This window comes from Bubalus bubalis, chromosome 16 (assembly GCF_019923935.1).
Source record: "Bubalus bubalis isolate 160015118507 breed Murrah chromosome 16, NDDB_SH_1, whole genome shotgun sequence".
Classification (NCBI taxonomy): domain Eukaryota; kingdom Metazoa; phylum Chordata; class Mammalia; order Artiodactyla; family Bovidae; genus Bubalus; species Bubalus bubalis.
Genome location: NC_059172.1, coordinates 80,998,074 through 81,016,468, shown reverse-complemented (window position 1 = coordinate 81,016,468; position 18,395 = coordinate 80,998,074). Strand labels below are relative to the sequence as shown.

Below are 18,395 nucleotides of genomic sequence, written 5' to 3'. Positions count from 1 at the left end.
TTTGTATGCAGGTCAGGAAGCAACAGTTAGAACTGGACATGGAACAACCGACTGGTTCCAAATAGGAAAAGGAGTACGTCAAGGCTGTATATTGTCACCCTGTTTATTTAACTTCTATGCAGAGTACATCATGAGAAACGCTGGACTGGAAGAAACACAAGCTGGAATCAAGATTGCCGGGAGAAGTATCAATAACCTCAGATATGCAGATGACACCACCCTTATGACAGAAAGTAAAGAGGAACTCAAAAGCCTCTTGATAAAGTGAAAGTGGAGAGTGAAAAAGTTGGCTTAAAGCTCAACATTCAGAAAACGAAGATCATGGCATCCGGTCCCACCACTTCATGGCAAATAGATGGGGAAACAGTGGAAACACTGTCAGACTTTATTTTTCTGGGCTCCAAAATCACTATAGATGGTGACTGCAGCCATGAAATTAAAAGACGCTTGCTCCTTGGAAGGAAAGTTATGACCAACCTAGATAGCATATTCAAAAGCAGAGACATTAGTTTGCCAACAAAGGTTTGTCTATTCAAGGCTATGGTTTTTCCAGTGTTCATATATGGATGTGAGAGTTGGACTGTGAAGAAGGCTGAGCACCGAAGAATTGATGCTTTTGAACTGTGGTGTTGGAGAAGACTCTTGAGAGTCCCTTGGACTACAAGGAGATCCAACCAGTCCATTCTGAAGGAGATCAGCCCTGGGATTTCTTTGGAAGGAATGATGCTAAAGCTGAAACTCCAGTACTTTGGCCACCTGATGTGAAGAGTTGACTCATTGGAAAAGACTCTGATGCTGGGAGGGATTGGGGGCAGGAGGAGAAGGGGAAGACAGAGGATGAGATGGCTGGATGGTATCATTGACTCGATGGACATGAGTCTCAGTGAACTCTAGGAGTTGGTGATGGACAGGGAGGCCTGGTGTGCTGCGATTCATGGGGTCGCAAGAGTCGGACATGACTGAGCGACTGATCTGATCTGATCTGATCTGCCACATTGGAAAAGACCCTGATGCTGGGAAATATTGAGAGCAGGAGAAGAAGAGGGTGACAGAGGACAAGATGGTTGGATGGCATCACTGATTTAATGGACATGAGTTTGAGCAAGCTCAGGGAGATAGTTGTGAAGGACAGGGAAGCGGATGTGCTGTACTCCATGGGCTTGAAAAGAGTCAGACATGACTTAGTGACTAAACAACTGTAATAACTGACATATATTAGCTGTTCAATTAGTGTTTGTGAAATTGGAGATATTAATAATTTAGTATATTTCTAAAGTTTATAGAAACCCACCCCATAGAGTTAGGCTTGTGCCTTTATTAAGAATGCCTTTGGTTACTGAAATAACCTTGCTAAAGTATTCAAGGCAACATTCTGCTGATTTCTGACAGAGTAAACATTTATCTCCCCTGTTGGCTTAGATTCCATTTCTCAATCTCTTAGTTAAAATGGCTCTAAGGCAGATCTGTACCCTTTCACTGAACACTGGCAAGTCACCGTTGTCTCTACACTTGTGTAACTGTGCTGATCTAATTGTTTATCATTCCCCTAATGCTGAACCACCTGCGTGTATCACAGAAGCAAAGGAAGTCACGTTTAATACTTCAGCTGTTACTGTCAGCTTTTGCAACTTAAAAATATAAATCCATGGTTTTTATCCTGATGTATAAGAAATGGGATAGTGAATAAAAGAGTGAAAACTGAAAAATGGTTATAGATGATAGAGGTCCATTAGATGTCAAATAAAATATGAACTTCATAGGATTTCTAAAACATTTTCTACTACCAGTATTTGTTGCTGTTCTTTGGTCACTGAGTCATGTCTGACCCTTTGCGACCCCCCTGAACTTTAGCCTGCCTGCCTCCTCTGTCCGTGGGATTTCTCAGGCAAGAATGCTGGAGTGGGTTGCCATTCCCTTCTCCATGGGCTCTTCCTGACCCAGGGATTGAGCCTGCATCTGCTGTATTGGCAGGCTGATTCTTTACCCCTGAGCCACCTGGGAAGCCCCTATAATAATCTTTTAATGATGTTATGTAGAAACAAATTTGCCATTTGTGAATATCTATTGAGCATCCTTTTTTCTGATTTGCCCAGACTGATCAAAAGTGGAATTTTTCATGACATCAAATTTTTCATGATATCAAATCTAAATTTTTTATGATATCAAAGAACAAGATCCTAAAATTGAATGTGAATATATAGATCACAAAATTATATAAACACTAAAATAAAATATAAATACACTAGGTGAAGAACTTGTAAAGTAGAAAAGAGTTAATATATTTAAATTAAATTTTATGCTTTGCTTCTACTGTTATTTGAAGGGAGATTAGGTGACAGTGATGTTTTACTTCTCCTTAAGAAGAGACTTGAAAATGGGAAGTTAAAAGTTTATTAAGGATATTAAAAGTTTAGAGAGAAGAGGGAGGGAAAGGAGACATAACACCACCAAGTACTGAAGCCAGAATTTCAGTGCATAGGGTCCACTTTTTGTCAAATTCACAAGTAATAGATAAGCAAAAACTTGTCTATAAAAGCTTCTGGACTGATGATATTAGGACAAGTTAATGTATCCAACTTTCAGTTTCCTAGGGGGTAATGGAGAAAAGGGTAGCATGGATAATTGACATCTGTAAATAACTAGAGTTCCAAAACCCAACTTTTGCCAATAATTTCAACCTTAAAGCTGCTCAAAGTTGTAAAATAAGTCATTTGAAATTCAAGTTGCATTTATTTCTTCTGATGAACATGCTAATAACATAGCAAATTTGCACATAATTAGGTACAAAATTATATGGATGTTCTACAAACCATGCAATTACTCTCTGAATCCTTGCATAACCACTATGTGCCTATACTTGTGTTCAGTCACAAAGTCATGTTCAACTCCTTGTGACCCCATGGACTAGAGCCAGCCAGGCTCCTTTGTCCATGGGATTTCCCAGACAAGAATACTGGAGTGGGTTGCCATTTTCTTCTCCAGGGACCTTCCCAATCCAGGAATCAACCGTATCTCCTGCACTGGCAAGTGGATTCTTTACCACTGAGCCACCAGGGAAGTCAAGGGAGTATGACCACTGAAGTTAACAGAAATTATAATATGATTCCTTAAAAAAAAAAAGTCTTTTGAGTTTATGGGCAGTATATTTACTCAAGTATATAGCACAAAATCTGACATCTCAACATGGAAAAACTGTCGGTCTTAAACTCTACTAGACTGGGCATTGAGAAGTGACTTATGGGAATTAACAATGTGAGATCCATTTTTTTTTTTTTTTAACTTATTCCAGGAGAGCATGACTTTCCTGAATTATGGTGTGTTTGTATGGCTGAGCTGGTAAAGAATCTGCCTGCAGTGTGGGAGACCTGGGTTCAATCCCTGGGTTGGGAAGATCCCCTGGAGGAGGGAAAGGCTACCCACTCCAGTATTTTGGCCTGGAGAATTCCATGGACTGTGTAGTCCATGAGGTCACAAAGAGTTGGACACAACTGAGCAAATTTCTCTTTCACTTTTGCCATAGAAAACCCAATAGTAAGAGGGAAACCTACTTTAATAGCTTGTGTTGTGATTGAAATATGGATATAATTGTTGAGGCATTCCAACTTAGTAGTTCTGAACAACAATAATGCTTGACAAAAAGACATTTTCCCTAAAGATTTGCCATTTATTGATACATGAGCTGAATTTGATGTGCATGCCTCTTTAAGAATCAGTAAGTTAATTTTGAGGGAATCAAGCATACTAATATTAAATTGATTCCAGATGACAGAGTTTGAAATATGATTTTCACAGACACTAAATGGTTAGATGTTGTAACTCTGGGACAGTTACCAACCCATTCCCCAGGATCTTATATCAATTCTGTGATTTCTTACATGATGTTATTTTTCTATAAGATCTAAAACACTCTTTAATATTAAAACAATTTATTGGTAAATAACTGGCATAAGAAGCTGAGGATTAAATTAAATAGATATGTTTCATATAAAATGTTAGAACTGGCTCTGAATTCTTTTAGATGCAAATATCTTTTATTTTTTAATTAGTCACTTAGTGTTATTTTTTGTCATGCCCTTGCATACTAACTAGAAAGAGGTAACTTGCTCTTCCAAAAATGATTCAGAATGTAGGAAATAATTTCAGTGTATTAAGATATGAACATATTTTAAAAATGAGCTAGTCAATGTAAATCAAATCCTTACAACTTTCTCTTTGCCTGTTTGATATCTGAGTAAGAATTTGCAGAAAGTCCTTGACTCTATGGATGAATTGGGTAAGGCAGTCTTGAGATGTCATCCGTCTGCAACTATCTATAGGTAAATTAAACAGGGGTCCAGAGACATTAAATCAAATGGATTTTTCTAATTTCTTATGTTCAATAAGGGCTAACTTCTTTGAGTTTCCTGAACAATGTGGTATGTACCAAGTAAAAGCTTCTTTTTATCAATATTAAAATTGTTTACCATAAATTTGATAGAAATAGAGCAAAAAGAAAGAATGTGATAGTGGGAAGAGAACAGACTTTGGAGTTAAGTAAACTTACAATAAAATTCTAAATCAGTTCCTGATAGTAGCCTTGGAGAAGTTATATGCAGACCTCGGCATTTAGTAAAATAGCTAATTACAACCCCTTTGCAAAGTTGTATTAGGCTTAATAATAGCAGCGTATCCAACTCCTAGTAACCCCTCAATAAATGCTGGCTACTATAATTATTTGAATACAAAACTCTGCATAGAACCAAGACATTTCTGTGGACTCTGTTCTCTTCCCTGTATGGCTTTAAAAGTCTGGAGAGCCTCCTATGGACTATCCAAATATTGTCATATTTAAGTATCTGTATAATCGGTACACTCATTAAAATTTTACAAAATAAATTCCAACTACTCAACTTTTCTCTGATACTATTTACTGAGAAATTTCTGACCCCATTTTGCTTTTTAGACGTTTCCTCTTGAAAGCTTAGTTTTAGGCTTTAGCCATTGTCTATAACCCATATGATTTGAAAGTATCTAGATGCCCCACTCACTCAGTTTGCCTGCAACCATTAATAAAAATCATATTGTCATATATAGTGCTGCATGCGTCTACGAGGGCACACACATAAAAGTTTGAAGAAAATCTCAGCACAGGATCAAGGACTTTTTTTGCTCGTTTATTCTCTTAGGGCCAGTGCTACCTCTGCTTTTCTCCGATAATGGTTGTCTATCTTTGTGGATATCCTAAGCCCACTTTCATTATCAAACATTCCTCACGTCTAAGCATATGACTTAAGTGCAAATTGGAAAATCCATTTCACAGTAGAAAACCATAGGTAACTTTCAATGTCTTGGTGGACAAATGTGCCTTTCCCACAACGGTCACTCTTGTTACTCTGAGTGGGTTTGCCTTGTGGTTCCTATACCAATTTTTACCTGTGCGGCACTGAGGAACCCAACAGCATCCTTGTGCTCAGTGCACTGATGGACTTAAGGAGACAGCTCAGCCTTCCTTGAACTCATGCTCATGCGGAAACTGCTTGAGCTGGGAGATCTGGCTCGCTAAGTGTCTTTACTTGCAAAGGACAGTGCTTCGGTGCTATGTTTCAATGAATTAAACAAAACACACATCATCATTGCTTTCTGACATTGAGATCAAAGTGAGCATGATCTTCCTTTCCTTCAGTTCAGTCACTCAGTCGTTTCTGACTCTTTGTGACCCCATGAATCGCAGAACGCCAGGCCTCCCTGTCCATTACCAACTCCGGAGTTCACTCAAACTCATGTCCATCGAGTCGGTGATGCCATCCAGCCATCTCATCCTCTGTCATCCCCTTTTGCTCCTGCTCCTAATCTCTCCCAGCAGCAGAGTCCTTTCCAATGAGTCAACTCTTCACATGAGGTGGCCAAAGTACTGGAGTTTGAGCTTTAGCATCATTCCTTCCAAAGAACACCCAGGACTGATCTCCTTTAGAATGGACTGGTTGGATGTCTTTGCAGTCCAAGGGACTCTCAAGAGTCTTCTCCAACACCACAAGCATCAATTCTTCAGCGCTCAGCCTTCTTCACAGTCCAACTCTCACATCCATACATGACCACTGGAAAAACCATAGCCTTGACTAGACGAACCTTTGTTGGCAAAGTAATGTCTCTGCTTTTGAATATGCTATCTAGGTTGGTCATAACTTTCCTTCCAAGGAGCAAGCGTCTTTTAATTTCATGGCTACAGTCACCATCTGCAGTGATTTTGCAGCCCTCCAAAATAAAATCTGACTCTGTTCCCACTGTTTCCCCATCTATTTCCCATGAAGTGATGGGACCAGATGCCATGGATGTTTTTAGTTTTCTGAATGTTGAGCTTTAAGCCAACTTTTTCACTCTCCACTTTCACTTTCATCAAAGAGGCTTTTGAGTTCCTCTTCACTTTCTGCCATAAGGGTGGTGTCATCTGCATATCTGAGGTTATTGATATTTCTCCCAGCAATCTTGATTCCAGCTTGTGCTTCTTCCAGCTCAGCGTTTCTCATGAAGTACTCTACATATAAGTTAAATAAGCAGGATGACAATATACAGCCTTGACCTACTCCTTTTCCTATTTGGAACCAGTCTGTTGTTCCATGTCCAGTTCTAACTATTGCTTCCTGACCTGCGTATAGGTTTCTCAAGAGGCAGGTCAGGTGGTCTGGTATTTCCCATCTCTTTCAGAATTTTCCACCGTTTATTGTGATCCACACAAGTCAAAGACTTTGGCATAGTCAATAAAGCAGAAGTAGATGTTTTTCTGGAACTCTCTTGCTTTTTCCATGATCCAGCGGATGTTTGCAATTTGACCTGGTTCCTCTGCCTTTTCTAAAACCAGCTTGAACATCTGGAAGTTCACGGTTCACATATTGCTGAAGCCTGGCTTGGAGATTTTTGAGCATTACTTTACTAGCATGTGAGATGAGTAATTGTGTGGTAGTTTGTACATTCTTTGGCATTGCCTTTCTTTGGGATTGGAATGAAAACTGACCTTTTCCAGTCCTGTGGCCACTGCTGAGTTTTCCAAATTTGCTGGCATATGGAGTGCAGCACTTTCACAGCATCATCTTTCAGGATTTGGAATAGCTCAACTGGAATTCCATCACCTCCACTAACTTTGCTTGTAGTGATGCTTTCTAAGGCCCGCTTGACTTCACATTCCAGGATGTCTGGCTCTAGGTCAGTGATCACACCATCGTGATTATCTAGGTTGTGAAGATCTTTTTTGTACAGTTCTTCTGTGTATCCTTGCCATCTCTTCTTAATATCTTCTGCTTCTGTTAGGTCCATACCATTTCTGTCCTTTATCGAGCCCATCTTTGCATGAAATGTCCCCTTGGTATCTCTAGTTTTCTTGAAGAGATCTCTAGTCTTTCCCATTCTGTTGTTTTCCTCTATTTCTTTGTATTGATTGCTGAAGAAGGCTTTCTTATCTCTTCTTGCTATTCTTTGGAACTCTGCATTCAGAGGCTTATATCTTTCCTTTTCTCCTTTGCTTTTGGCTTCTCTTCTTTTCACAGCTATTTGTAAGGCCTCCCCAGACAGCCATTTTGCTTTTTTGCATTTCTTTTCCATAGGGATGGTCTTGATCTCTGTCTCCTGTACAATGTCACGAACCTCTGTCCATAGTTCTTCAGGGACTCTATCTATCAGATCTAGTCCCTTAAATCTATTTCTCACTTCCACTGTGTAATCATAAAGGATTTCATTTCTGTCATACCTGAATGGTCTAGTGGTTTTCCCTACTTTCTTCAGTTTAAGTCTGAATTTGGCAATAAGGAGTTCATGATCTGAGCCATAGTCAGCTCCCAGTCGTGTTTTTGCTGACTGTATAGAGCTTCTCCATCTTTGGCTGCAAAGAATATAATCAATCTGATTTCAGGGTTGACCATCTGGTGATGTCCATGTGTAGAGTCTTCTCTTGTGTTGTTGGAAGAGGGTGTTTGCTATGACCAGTGCGTTCTCTTGGCAAAACTCTATTAGCCTTTGCCCTGCTTCATTCCGTATTCCAAGGTCAAATTTGCCTGTTACTCCAGGTGTTTCTTGACTTCCTACTTTTGCATTCCAGTCCCCTATAATGAAAAGGACATCTGTTTTGGGTGTTAGCTCTAAAAGGTCTTGTAGAACCATTCAACTTCAGCCTCTTCAGTGTTACTGGTTGGGGCATAGACTTGGATTACTGTGATATTGAATGGTTTGCCTTGGAAACGAACAATCATGTGTCATTTTTGAGATCGCATCCAAGTACTGCATTTCGGAGTCTTTCATTGACCATGATGGCTACTCCATTTCTTCTAAGGGATTCCTGCCCGCAGTAGTAGATATAATGGTCATCTGAGTTAAATTCACCCATTCCAGTCCACTTTAGTTCGCTGATTCCTAGAATGTCGATGTTCACTTTTGCCATCTCTTGTTTGACCACTTCCAATTTGCCTTGATTCATGGATCTAACATTCCAGGTTCCTATGCAATATTGCTCTTTACAGCATCGGACCTTGCTTCTATCACCAATCACATCCATAACTGGGTATTGTTTTTGCTTTGGCTCCATCCCTTCATTCTTTCTGGAGTTATTTCTCCACTGATCTCCAGTAGCATATTGGGCACCTCCTGACCTAGGGAATTCATCTTTCAGTATCCTATCATTTTGCCTTTTCATACTGTTCATGGGGTTCTCAAGGTAAGAATACTGAAGTGGTTTGCCATTCTCTTCTCCAGTGGACCACATTCTGTCAGACCTCTCCACCATGGCCCGCCCGTCTTGGGTGGCCCCACATGGCATGACTTAGTTTCATTGAGTTAGACAAGGCTGTGGTCTGTGTAATAAGATTGGCTAGTTTTCTGTGATTATAGTTTCAACGTGTCTGCCCTCTGATGCCCTCTTGCAACAGCTACCATCTTACTTGGGTTTCTCTTACCTTCGACATGGGGTATTTCTTCACCGCTGCTCCAGCAAAGTGCAGCCGCTGCTCCTTACCTTGGACGAGGAGTATCTCCTCACCACCACCCCCCCTGACCTGGAACGTGGAGTAGCTCCTGTCGGCCCTCCTGCGCCCTCAGAGCCACTGCTCCTTGGACGTGGGTTAGCTTCCTTTCCTTAGCGATCACCAATTGCAGAGTCTTGACTAGTTCTGGTGTTAGGTGAATCTGTTCTTAACTTTATTTCATTGATCTGTTTTACTCATTTGAACATTAAAGTGAAGCATACCTACTGGGAACTGAGGGTTTGGACTGCACTTCAGACACTTAACTTGTTCAAGCTTAATGAATTTCTTGGCAGGAGAGTACTGTTATTCCATTTTATCTAATAAAAGAAAGAAATGCAGAAAGGTTTACTGGCAGTTATAAAATAGAGAGCCATGACATGAGCCTGGGTGTGTTGACTATGACGTCAGTGCTGTGAGGGACCCAGTGGTGCTTAAAACTCAGAGACTCATAGTTTAGTAAATGAGAGAAAGACAAACATTTAAAGGACTCCTTGATTCTTATTCGTCTCCTGGCCTTGTTCTTATTTTCCATTTTATAGATATATTTTATACACCCCCTCTAGAGTTCAGAGAATTGCTTTATGACAGTGTCAGCTGCTTTCATGCCTAATCCAATACCTTGTAGATATCCATGTATTCACCCATTCATTTTCCAGCCTATATTTGTCAAATGTCTACTATACCCAGTGGCTGTAGGCAAGTCACTCAACTCCTCTGCATCTCAGTTTCCATATCCATCAGATGGGAGAAGTAGTCTCTAAGATGAAGTTTTGTTATGAGAATTCCATGAGACTTAACTTTGTAAAAGCATCTCACATAGTACCCGGCATATAGCAGCTGCTCAATAAATTTCCATTCACTCACTGCTTAACAATGTTTTTAAACCCTGACAATTAGGAATTGTCTGACTGGGAATATTTTACTATGATTTAGGTTAATTTCTATAAATACAAGTGGTGAATGTTTCCATTCTTGAGAAGTTAAACCAGCAAATGGAGTCATGAGATTCATGATTTTAAGTTTAAAATACCCTGATATTACCTCATTAAAAGTTATAAAATAATTGTTCTTTCCAGACTCATTTGCACTTGAAAACTGGGTTGAAATGTGGAAACAGTCTTCACAATTAAGTGCTAATTTATAGAAGTGGGAATCTGAAAATCACAGTGAGGTTGTAATGCTCATAAAAATGAATAGATGCCTCCTAGGAAATTTATGAACCTTAAAGAAGGCTGAGAGCCCCTAGTTTCTTGGTATAAAAATACTACAATTATTCATCCACTCCCCTTACCTCCCACCCCTACCTAAAGCACTATAAATCTGGTCTTGTAATATCAAAGTCAAGTTTATAGCACTTTATGTAGCAGGCTGTGGGACTATCACCCATTTGGCAAAAGACATATTCCTGAGCACCTTGAGATGTATGTCAGAGAGCCAGCCTCCGGGATGCCATCCTTCATCCCATGTAAAAGATGTGGAAAAGCTTCTAGAGCCCGTGGGTCTTGGTGCCAATCTTCATGCATCTCAGTTCATCTGTCATTGAGCTGGTTCTAGAATCCCGGCTTTTCAATTCTAACCCAACAACAATCAGTAATTTGATTCATTTAGTCATTACAGAGTACCTATGCCTTATAAAGAAAACTTGGACTGATTAGTAGGTCTATAAATGGCCTAAACATTTTCTAATTTTGGCTTTAAGTTGATTGGTATCCCACAGAAGATAGATGTTTAAAGAAAATCAGAAATGTTGCCTAGGTAAGCCATAGTGATTCCTGTTGTTTTTTATTGGATTTAATTAATTATTTCAAATATCCTGAAATGGCACATACTCTAAGACTACCAAAAAATGTATTTTTTTCAGTACTATGCAGCTTCTAATTGTTGAAACTAAACGGTTTTAGGAGTGGTGCACTTAATTGACCTACATATACTTCTTCCACTAATGGCAAAGCACTATGAGAGGGGAGATTAAACGATGATTAACTCTGATTCCAAGAACCTTATGGTTTAGTGGATGAGAAACACCTAAATAAAGAAAAGGATATCCATTCACCTGACACTGGACATCTAGATTGCTTCCATGTCCTAGCTATTGTAAACAGTGCTGCAGTGAACATATAAGGAAGTTGTGGTACATATACACAATAGAATATTACTCAGCTATAAAAAGAAACACATTTGAGTCAGTTCTAATGAGGCGGATGAAATTGAAGAAATTACAGAGTGAAGTAAGTCAGAAAGAAAAACACAAATACTGTATATTAATACATATATATGAAATTTAGAAAGACAGTAAAAATGATCCTATATGCAAGGCAGCAAAAGAGACACAGATGTAAAGAACAGACTTTTGGACTACGTGGGTGAAGGCGAGGGTGGGATGATTTGAGAGAATAGCACCGAAACAAGTATTACCGTATATAAAATAGATGACCAGTGCCAAGTTCAATGCATGAGGAAGGGCACTCAAACCAATCTTTTGGGACAACCCAGAGGGATGGGATGGGGAGGGAGGTGTGAGGGAGGTTCAGGATGGGGGACACATGTGCACCTGTGGCTGATTCATGTCGATGTGTGGCAAAACCCATCAAAATATTGTAAAGCAATTAGTCTCCAATTAAAATAAATTAATTTTAAAAAGAAAAGGATAAAGCAAGTTCTACAAAGTGCTACAAGAGAAGGCAGAGAATGCGAGGTGAGTATTTAGTGAAGAGGTTAGAGAAGATGTAGGGTGAATGTGCCTCTTGACTTAGAAGATTAAAATGACACAGTGGCCTGAGATGCCCAAGAAGGTAAACTAAATTGATAAAAGCTTGATGTTAGAAAAGCATGGCCCTCCTTCAGGCACTTGCTCTTCGAGTGCCAGTGCCATGTGCTGAATCTGCACTATCAGAGGCTGCCTGCTAGGAGAATCCTTAAAGGACTTCAGCACTGCAAAGGCCTTAACTGGATTATACTAAAATGATTACTTGCAGAAGAGCATGGCAACCCCCTCCAATATTCTTGCCTGGAGAAGCCCACGGACAGAGGAGCCTGGTGGGCTACAGTCCATAGGGTTGCAAAGAGTTGGTCACAACTGAACTGACTTAGCATGCATGCATACAAAATGGTTACTGGCTAACTCCAAGAATATGTAGAAGTTTAACTGGAGAATAGCAAGAATATTCAAGACTGGTGACACACATGACAGGATAAAGATTGATGGATTGATGAGGGAACAGCATAATAAACTTAGTACCCAGAAGAGACTGACTCAAGGAAGTTCAATCACTCCAGTCATGCCCGACTCTTTGTGACCCCATGGACTGAAGCATGCCAGGCTTCCCTGTCCATCACCAACTCCCTGAGCTTGCTCAAACTCATGTCCATCAAGTCGATGATGCCATCCAACCATCTCACCCTCTATCTCCCTCTTCTCCTTCTGGCTTCAATCTTTCCCACCATCAGGGTCTTTTCCAGTGAGCCACCTGTTCGCATCAGGTGCTATTTGGCAATACTAAAGGAAAATACTAGGTTCTGTGCAGTTGCCTGCTTTATTAGCAAGACTATGGTCAGTGTGTACTCTTTTGGTAGAATCTGATAGATGAATGTCTGTGCACAGAAGTACATGCTTGGATATATGTAATTGACAACATCTTAAAAGTGACAGGTCAGTGCCTGGCAATGCACCTAGGAAGCCAGGTCATTGACAAGAAGTAGACCTCTAGTAGGAAAGCTCCAGCAGGGCTCATAGAATCTGCTCACTGCACCCTTCTTCAAATCTTCAGACTGGAGCTTCAAAGTGCAAGAGTGATAAAAAGGCTAGATTCACACTCTGGCTCTTCTACTGACTGGGTGTGTGGTTGTGGACAAATGTTTTCCCTTCTCTCTCAGAGGCTCAATTGTCTCAAGTGTAAATATAAGGGTAACAACAGTATGTAATTCATAGCATTGGTGGGGATTTCATACAATCATATTCATGAAGACCTTCTATATTGCCTGATACTTGGGATGGCCAATATCAAAAAGAACAGGCTGACTCTCCTTCCTCCCAAATCTGAGCCTTCATAGACTAGAAACTGATAAGGGTGTGCATTCAACAATATCCCATTGCTTTACACATCCCCGTCCCAGGGCTCAGATCGCAGAGCTCATCCCACAGCCCAGGAGCCTCTGTGACTAGGCTGCACTCTGAGGCCAGCACTGAGGAAAAATGGTGCTTCCTGCGGCTGGGTGCAATGGCCCACATTGGATTCCTGTGTCCAGAGGAAGGCTTTGACAACACTGGAGCCCTGTCAGCCTTTGCAGCAGATTGTCAGTGCAGAACACAAAAATGGAAATGACGTCAAAGATCCATGAGAAGGCAGGATTCAAATTCAAAAGGACAGCGAAAGAGGGATGATGAAATTATGTACAGCTGAGTGAAATAAGGGCAATTAGATGAAATTAATGGGCCTTTGAATTAAATTTGGTACATCCTCGCTCTCGGTAAGATTCCACTGTGGAGGCTAAATTGGGAATGGTAAGGGTCGCTCTTCTCTCTGGGTTTGTAACCGCGTGGCCTGCACCCCGCCCACCACAGGAGCTCACACCAGAGCCCCCCTCAGACCAGGGCTCCAGAACCCTTAATTGCCACTCAGTCCCTTGTCTGGCTCCCCGCTCTGCTGCACTGCCTAATCAGTCTTCTTTAACTTGAAATTCAATATCCCCTGCAGAAAATCTGCAATGGCGCTTTAAAGTTATTTGCATCCACTCTGAGGAATGTTTTTAGTTCTAGTTCTAAATTGAGTGCCTTTGTGGTTTCAATCCCCCCGATAAGCAGGGCAGCTGGATTCTGCAGCAGTCACACAGGGCCACATAAATAACTGACAGCATCGTAAATCTCTTCATGGCCGGTAGGAAACGGAAGTAACCAGTGCGAGTCAGTAAAACAGTCATAGAACGTGACGAGTTTTGTTCCAAGACAAGTAAGGCATGCATGCCTATCCTGATTTGTGGAGGGCCCTCTAGGCGATCAGCTGAGTTCCCACTGGAAAGCACGCTATGATTTGGCTTGGACATACTCTGGACATAAGGGTGGAGCCATTCACCACCCCAGTCCTAGTAAACCGCCCCAGTCCTAGTACACCGCCATACAGGACAGCTTAATATCACGCCAGGGAGATCAGTCTTCTCCCTTCAACCCCAGGTTGCCTGCCAGCCCCCCATTCTGCCTGATGTGGTGGTGACCGGGCAGCAAGAGGGAGAATGACTTCAAGCCCAGTTTTCCTACTTAGTATTCACTTTGAGTAAGTAACACACATCTCAAAAGGGTGCGGAGCAGCAATAAATAGTCCTGTGTGTCAGGTGCCTGGCAGAGGACTGGCTGAACCCACCTACACTCAGTCTGTCGCTTCCTTCCCATCCCTCTTGGCCTATCACGCTTTACTGAACACACTGTGTTCAGTGGCTCAGTCATATCCAACTCTTTGCAACCCTATGGACTGTAGCCCGCCAGGCTCCTCTATCCGTGGGATTCTTCAGGCAAGAAGACTGGAGTGGGTTTCCAGGTCCTCCTCCAGGTTATCTTCCCAACCCAGGAGTTGAACCTGAGTCCCTCGATGTCTTCTTGCATTGACAGACAGATTCTTTACCACTGAGATTCTTTACCTGGGAAACCTCACACGTTACAATCCCTTCCTGCAAATAGCGCCTCTTGCTCCTAGATGGTGGACAAAATATATTCCCAGCAACACAATCAGCAGCTTGGGCCTCTGCATTAGCCCTGTCTGTAGCCCAGTAGTGCACAGCCAGCGTCAGTATTTGTCTCCAGGAGGCACTTGTAATGGATGATTGCAGCACTTCTTAATCCATTTATGTAATCCTCTCTGCTTTGCTTGCAGTTATTCTCAGGGTTTTAGCAGCAATGAAATGGTTCCTTTCCCAAGACAGAGTTCATTTAATTTAAAACTGGATTGATTATAGCTAAACTTATGATATGTCTTTGCGAAGGAAGAAAAAACAGCCATCAATTATGCACAGTAATTATTTACCATTTATGCAGCTCCCACAGTGTCCTGGGCTCAGCATGTAAGAGTTGGGGTAAAATCCATGCCCTTGAGAATCAAAGGCATGCAGGGCAGAGCATGAGTCCACTTGCCATTTAATTCCTTATTCAAGGGGGTCATCGACCATATGGCCAGCATTTTAGCTGACTTCATGGGGTTAAGTGGAATCTTCATCCATTTGTGCCTTCTTTCATTTCTGTCTCATTCAGATGCATTCTACTGATAGCATCCTTAGCCTTTGACCTCTATCCCAAAAGAATACTCCTTACTACTCCTCAAGCAGTTTTGGTTTAGGACTAAGACATTTAATGGGGCTAAAATCAGAGTAAGTCTGATGACAATTGCCTGGCATCTGTGGGATTCCTCCTGCAGTCGCCTGACTGGTGACAAGGGAAGTGCATTCAGAAATGGGATGGAACCTGGGAAAGGACAGAGGACTTTCCTCTGACTGCATTCTTGTCAGAAGATAGTCATGTACATGCTCACCCGCCAGAGGATTTGAATGCCAAATAGATGGATGATTAGATGGATTTCGAGACAACAAGTTAAAATATAATTTATATAGTTATACCTGTGGCAGATTCATTTTGATATATGGCAAAACCAATACAATATTGTAAAATTAAATAAAATTAAATTTAAAAAAAAGAAAAATATATAATTTATATAGTACAATGATACAAATTTAACTCAAGTAAAATATTAATGACTAAAATCTGAAAATTTAGTGTAATGCTCTTAATTCAAAGAAGTCCTGATAGCCAATCCCCCAGATAATTATTTATATAGAATAATGGCCAAAAGAGAAATAAAAGAGACAGATCTGAAAAAAAAATTTTTTTTTAAATTATTGACCATTTGACTTTAAAGGGAAAAACTGGAGAAACTGAATCAAGATGAATGATAATAACCAGACTGAATACCAGGCACACTGCATTCAATACTTCAAATATTGCTGAAATAGTAGTTACACTACTTACATTTTATAGATGAAGAAACAGAGTATAGAGGAGTCAAGTAACTTACCAACTAAAAGGAGACATAGCTATGATTTAAATGCTGTTGTAGATTAACTGCAGAGCCCAAGCACTTAACCACTATGCTATACTGCCATCTAGGATGCAATGCACAAATATGCATCATATTCACAACCTCCAAATTCCTTGTCCTTTGACATTTTGCTTAACCTTGGAGTTACAATGAAGCTAAAACTTTTTATTCATCACATTTACTTGTAGAATTTCACTGTCAGATCAATAAATCAGAATAATTCTCCCTAAGGTGCCCCTGATATAATTTAAATTATATTAAGTAATGGCTTAGAGTCAGGAGTTGTTTAAAGTCAAGAAGATATATATATACACACACACATATATTTGCCCGTGTGCGCGCACACACACATATATATGTTTTTTAAGGTAAAGACAATTATTTTAAATTGCTGAATGTTTCATTTTCTTTCATTGGAACTTTTTTTTTTTTTTTGTATTAGAAAGGTGCAAGAAAAATTGAACCAAGATTTAGCTAAGTTTTTGAAGGTCTTTTTGTTTTCTCTTTGCTGTTGTTGATTTTTTTTTCTTTTCTGAAGGGGAAGATAGGATCAAAAGAGAAATTAGATTTTCCACCTTTGGTATTAGGAAAAGGAAACGGCAACCCACTCCAGTATTCTTGCCTAGAAAATCCCACAGACAGAGGAGCCTGGTGGGCTACGGTCAACAGGGTCGCAAAGAGTCGGACATGACTGAGCATACGACCCTCACACTCACCTTTGGGATTTGGGGTGGTAGTTGAGGTCCCATGAATAGGGTCAATCCCTGGGTTTAGGCTGTCCTCACAGAATCTCCCCACCCTGCTCCCAAAATGCATGCTGAGCATTTATGCCTCAGTCGTGCACTTGGTTACCCAGTGCGTGTGTTTCTTGCAGTTGACCTGGACAGGCTCAACGATGATGTCAAGCGTTACAGCTGCACGCCCAGGAACTACTCCGTCAACTTGAGGGAAGAGCTGAAGCTCACCAACGTGGTCTTCTTTCCTCGCTGCCTCCTTGTACAGCGCTGCGGAGGAAACTGTGGCTGCGGAACTGTCAACTGGAAGTCCTGTGCGTGCAGTTCAGGGAAGACTGTGAAAAAGTATCACGAGGTACGCCATTTTCAGAACTTTTTTGTTGCAGTGCTGTACGTGGTCCTTTAGCAGCTACAAAAGTCCTGTAATCTCTAGGGCGCTGGGAAACTGGGCCATTGCATTGTTTGTTCAGGTTTTTCACTGCACAGGAGCACCTCTCAGTGAGATGACTGCGTGATTATACTTGAGCTTAACTTGCAAAGGCAGGTCCCTGGGGAGGGTGTAGGTCCATCCTGAAGTAGGGATTCCTTTTTCTAACCCTTATTCATAATATATATGTGGGTTGACAACAGGCTTGTTAGTATACACAATCAAATGAATGGTGCAATAATTTGAGAGCTTACTTACAGAATTATAATGGGATTCATTGACAGCATATGACTGCAAATCTAGGTTACTTTAAGAGAATACTAAGAGCTAATCTTCAATTCAGTCAACTCATTGAAAAATGAATCAGGGTAAAAATAGCAAAGTATAAATTGTCAGAAAAGCTACTTCGTCAGAGACTTTTTAAATCTCTAAATATGGAAATATTATTCTTCCAGAAGTACTAATTTTTCCTAAATATAACTGAGTGCTCTGGGGAATCAGCTCTGAAATTATGGAAAAGTAAACAAAAGTAAACATAGAGATGTAAGAGAAATGAAAATTTAAGGAGAGCAGCAACTTTTAATGATAATAACAGGAAATACACGTAAGCCTTTACAGTGTACCAGACATCATTGTAAGCGATCATTAGCTCACTTGGCAGTTTCTTCACATGTTGTCAGGGGAGTGCTACTTGTATTCCCTTTTTATAGATGAATAAACTGAAGCCTAAGAGAGCAGTGAATTAACCAGTGTGACTCGGTCAGTAACTCAGAGAGATGGCGCCTAAACTGATCCACTGTTTCTAAAGTCTATATACTTACCAGCGGTAACACTGAGGGCTCTCATTTTAAATATATAGCACGTTATTGAAGATTAAAGAAAGAGTGGACTTAAGGGGAGTTAGAGCTGCTCTTGACACTGACAGGAACTCTATCACTTCATGATTATGCAAGTCACTAAAGTTTAGAGAGCCAGTTTTCATGTACGTGAAACAGGATTTAAGAAATTATATGATAACCCCATACAGGGTGGCTCTGGGGAATCAAAGCAGTGCATATGAAGTGCATTTTGTAAGAGGTAAAATACCATATTGAAATATGTTTACAATATAAAATATGAGCCAAACATTATTGTTAGGAATTATTGTTTGAGCTGCTTTTTATCAGTATCCATC

General features: G+C 40.6%; 1 protein-coding gene across 2 annotated transcripts in view; it reads left to right on the top strand.

Annotated features, from left to right (window-relative positions):
* Positions 1-18,395, top strand: part of PDGFD (platelet derived growth factor D) — a 282,712-nt gene that overhangs the window by 252,730 nt on the left and 11,587 nt on the right. For both annotated transcript variants that reach the window (XM_025267026.3, XM_025267024.3), the window contains exon 6: positions 16,935-17,149. In XM_025267026.3, coding sequence (XP_025122811.1) covers positions 16,935-17,149 — 215 coding nt within the window. The remainder of the gene's footprint in view (positions 1-16,934; positions 17,150-18,395) is intronic.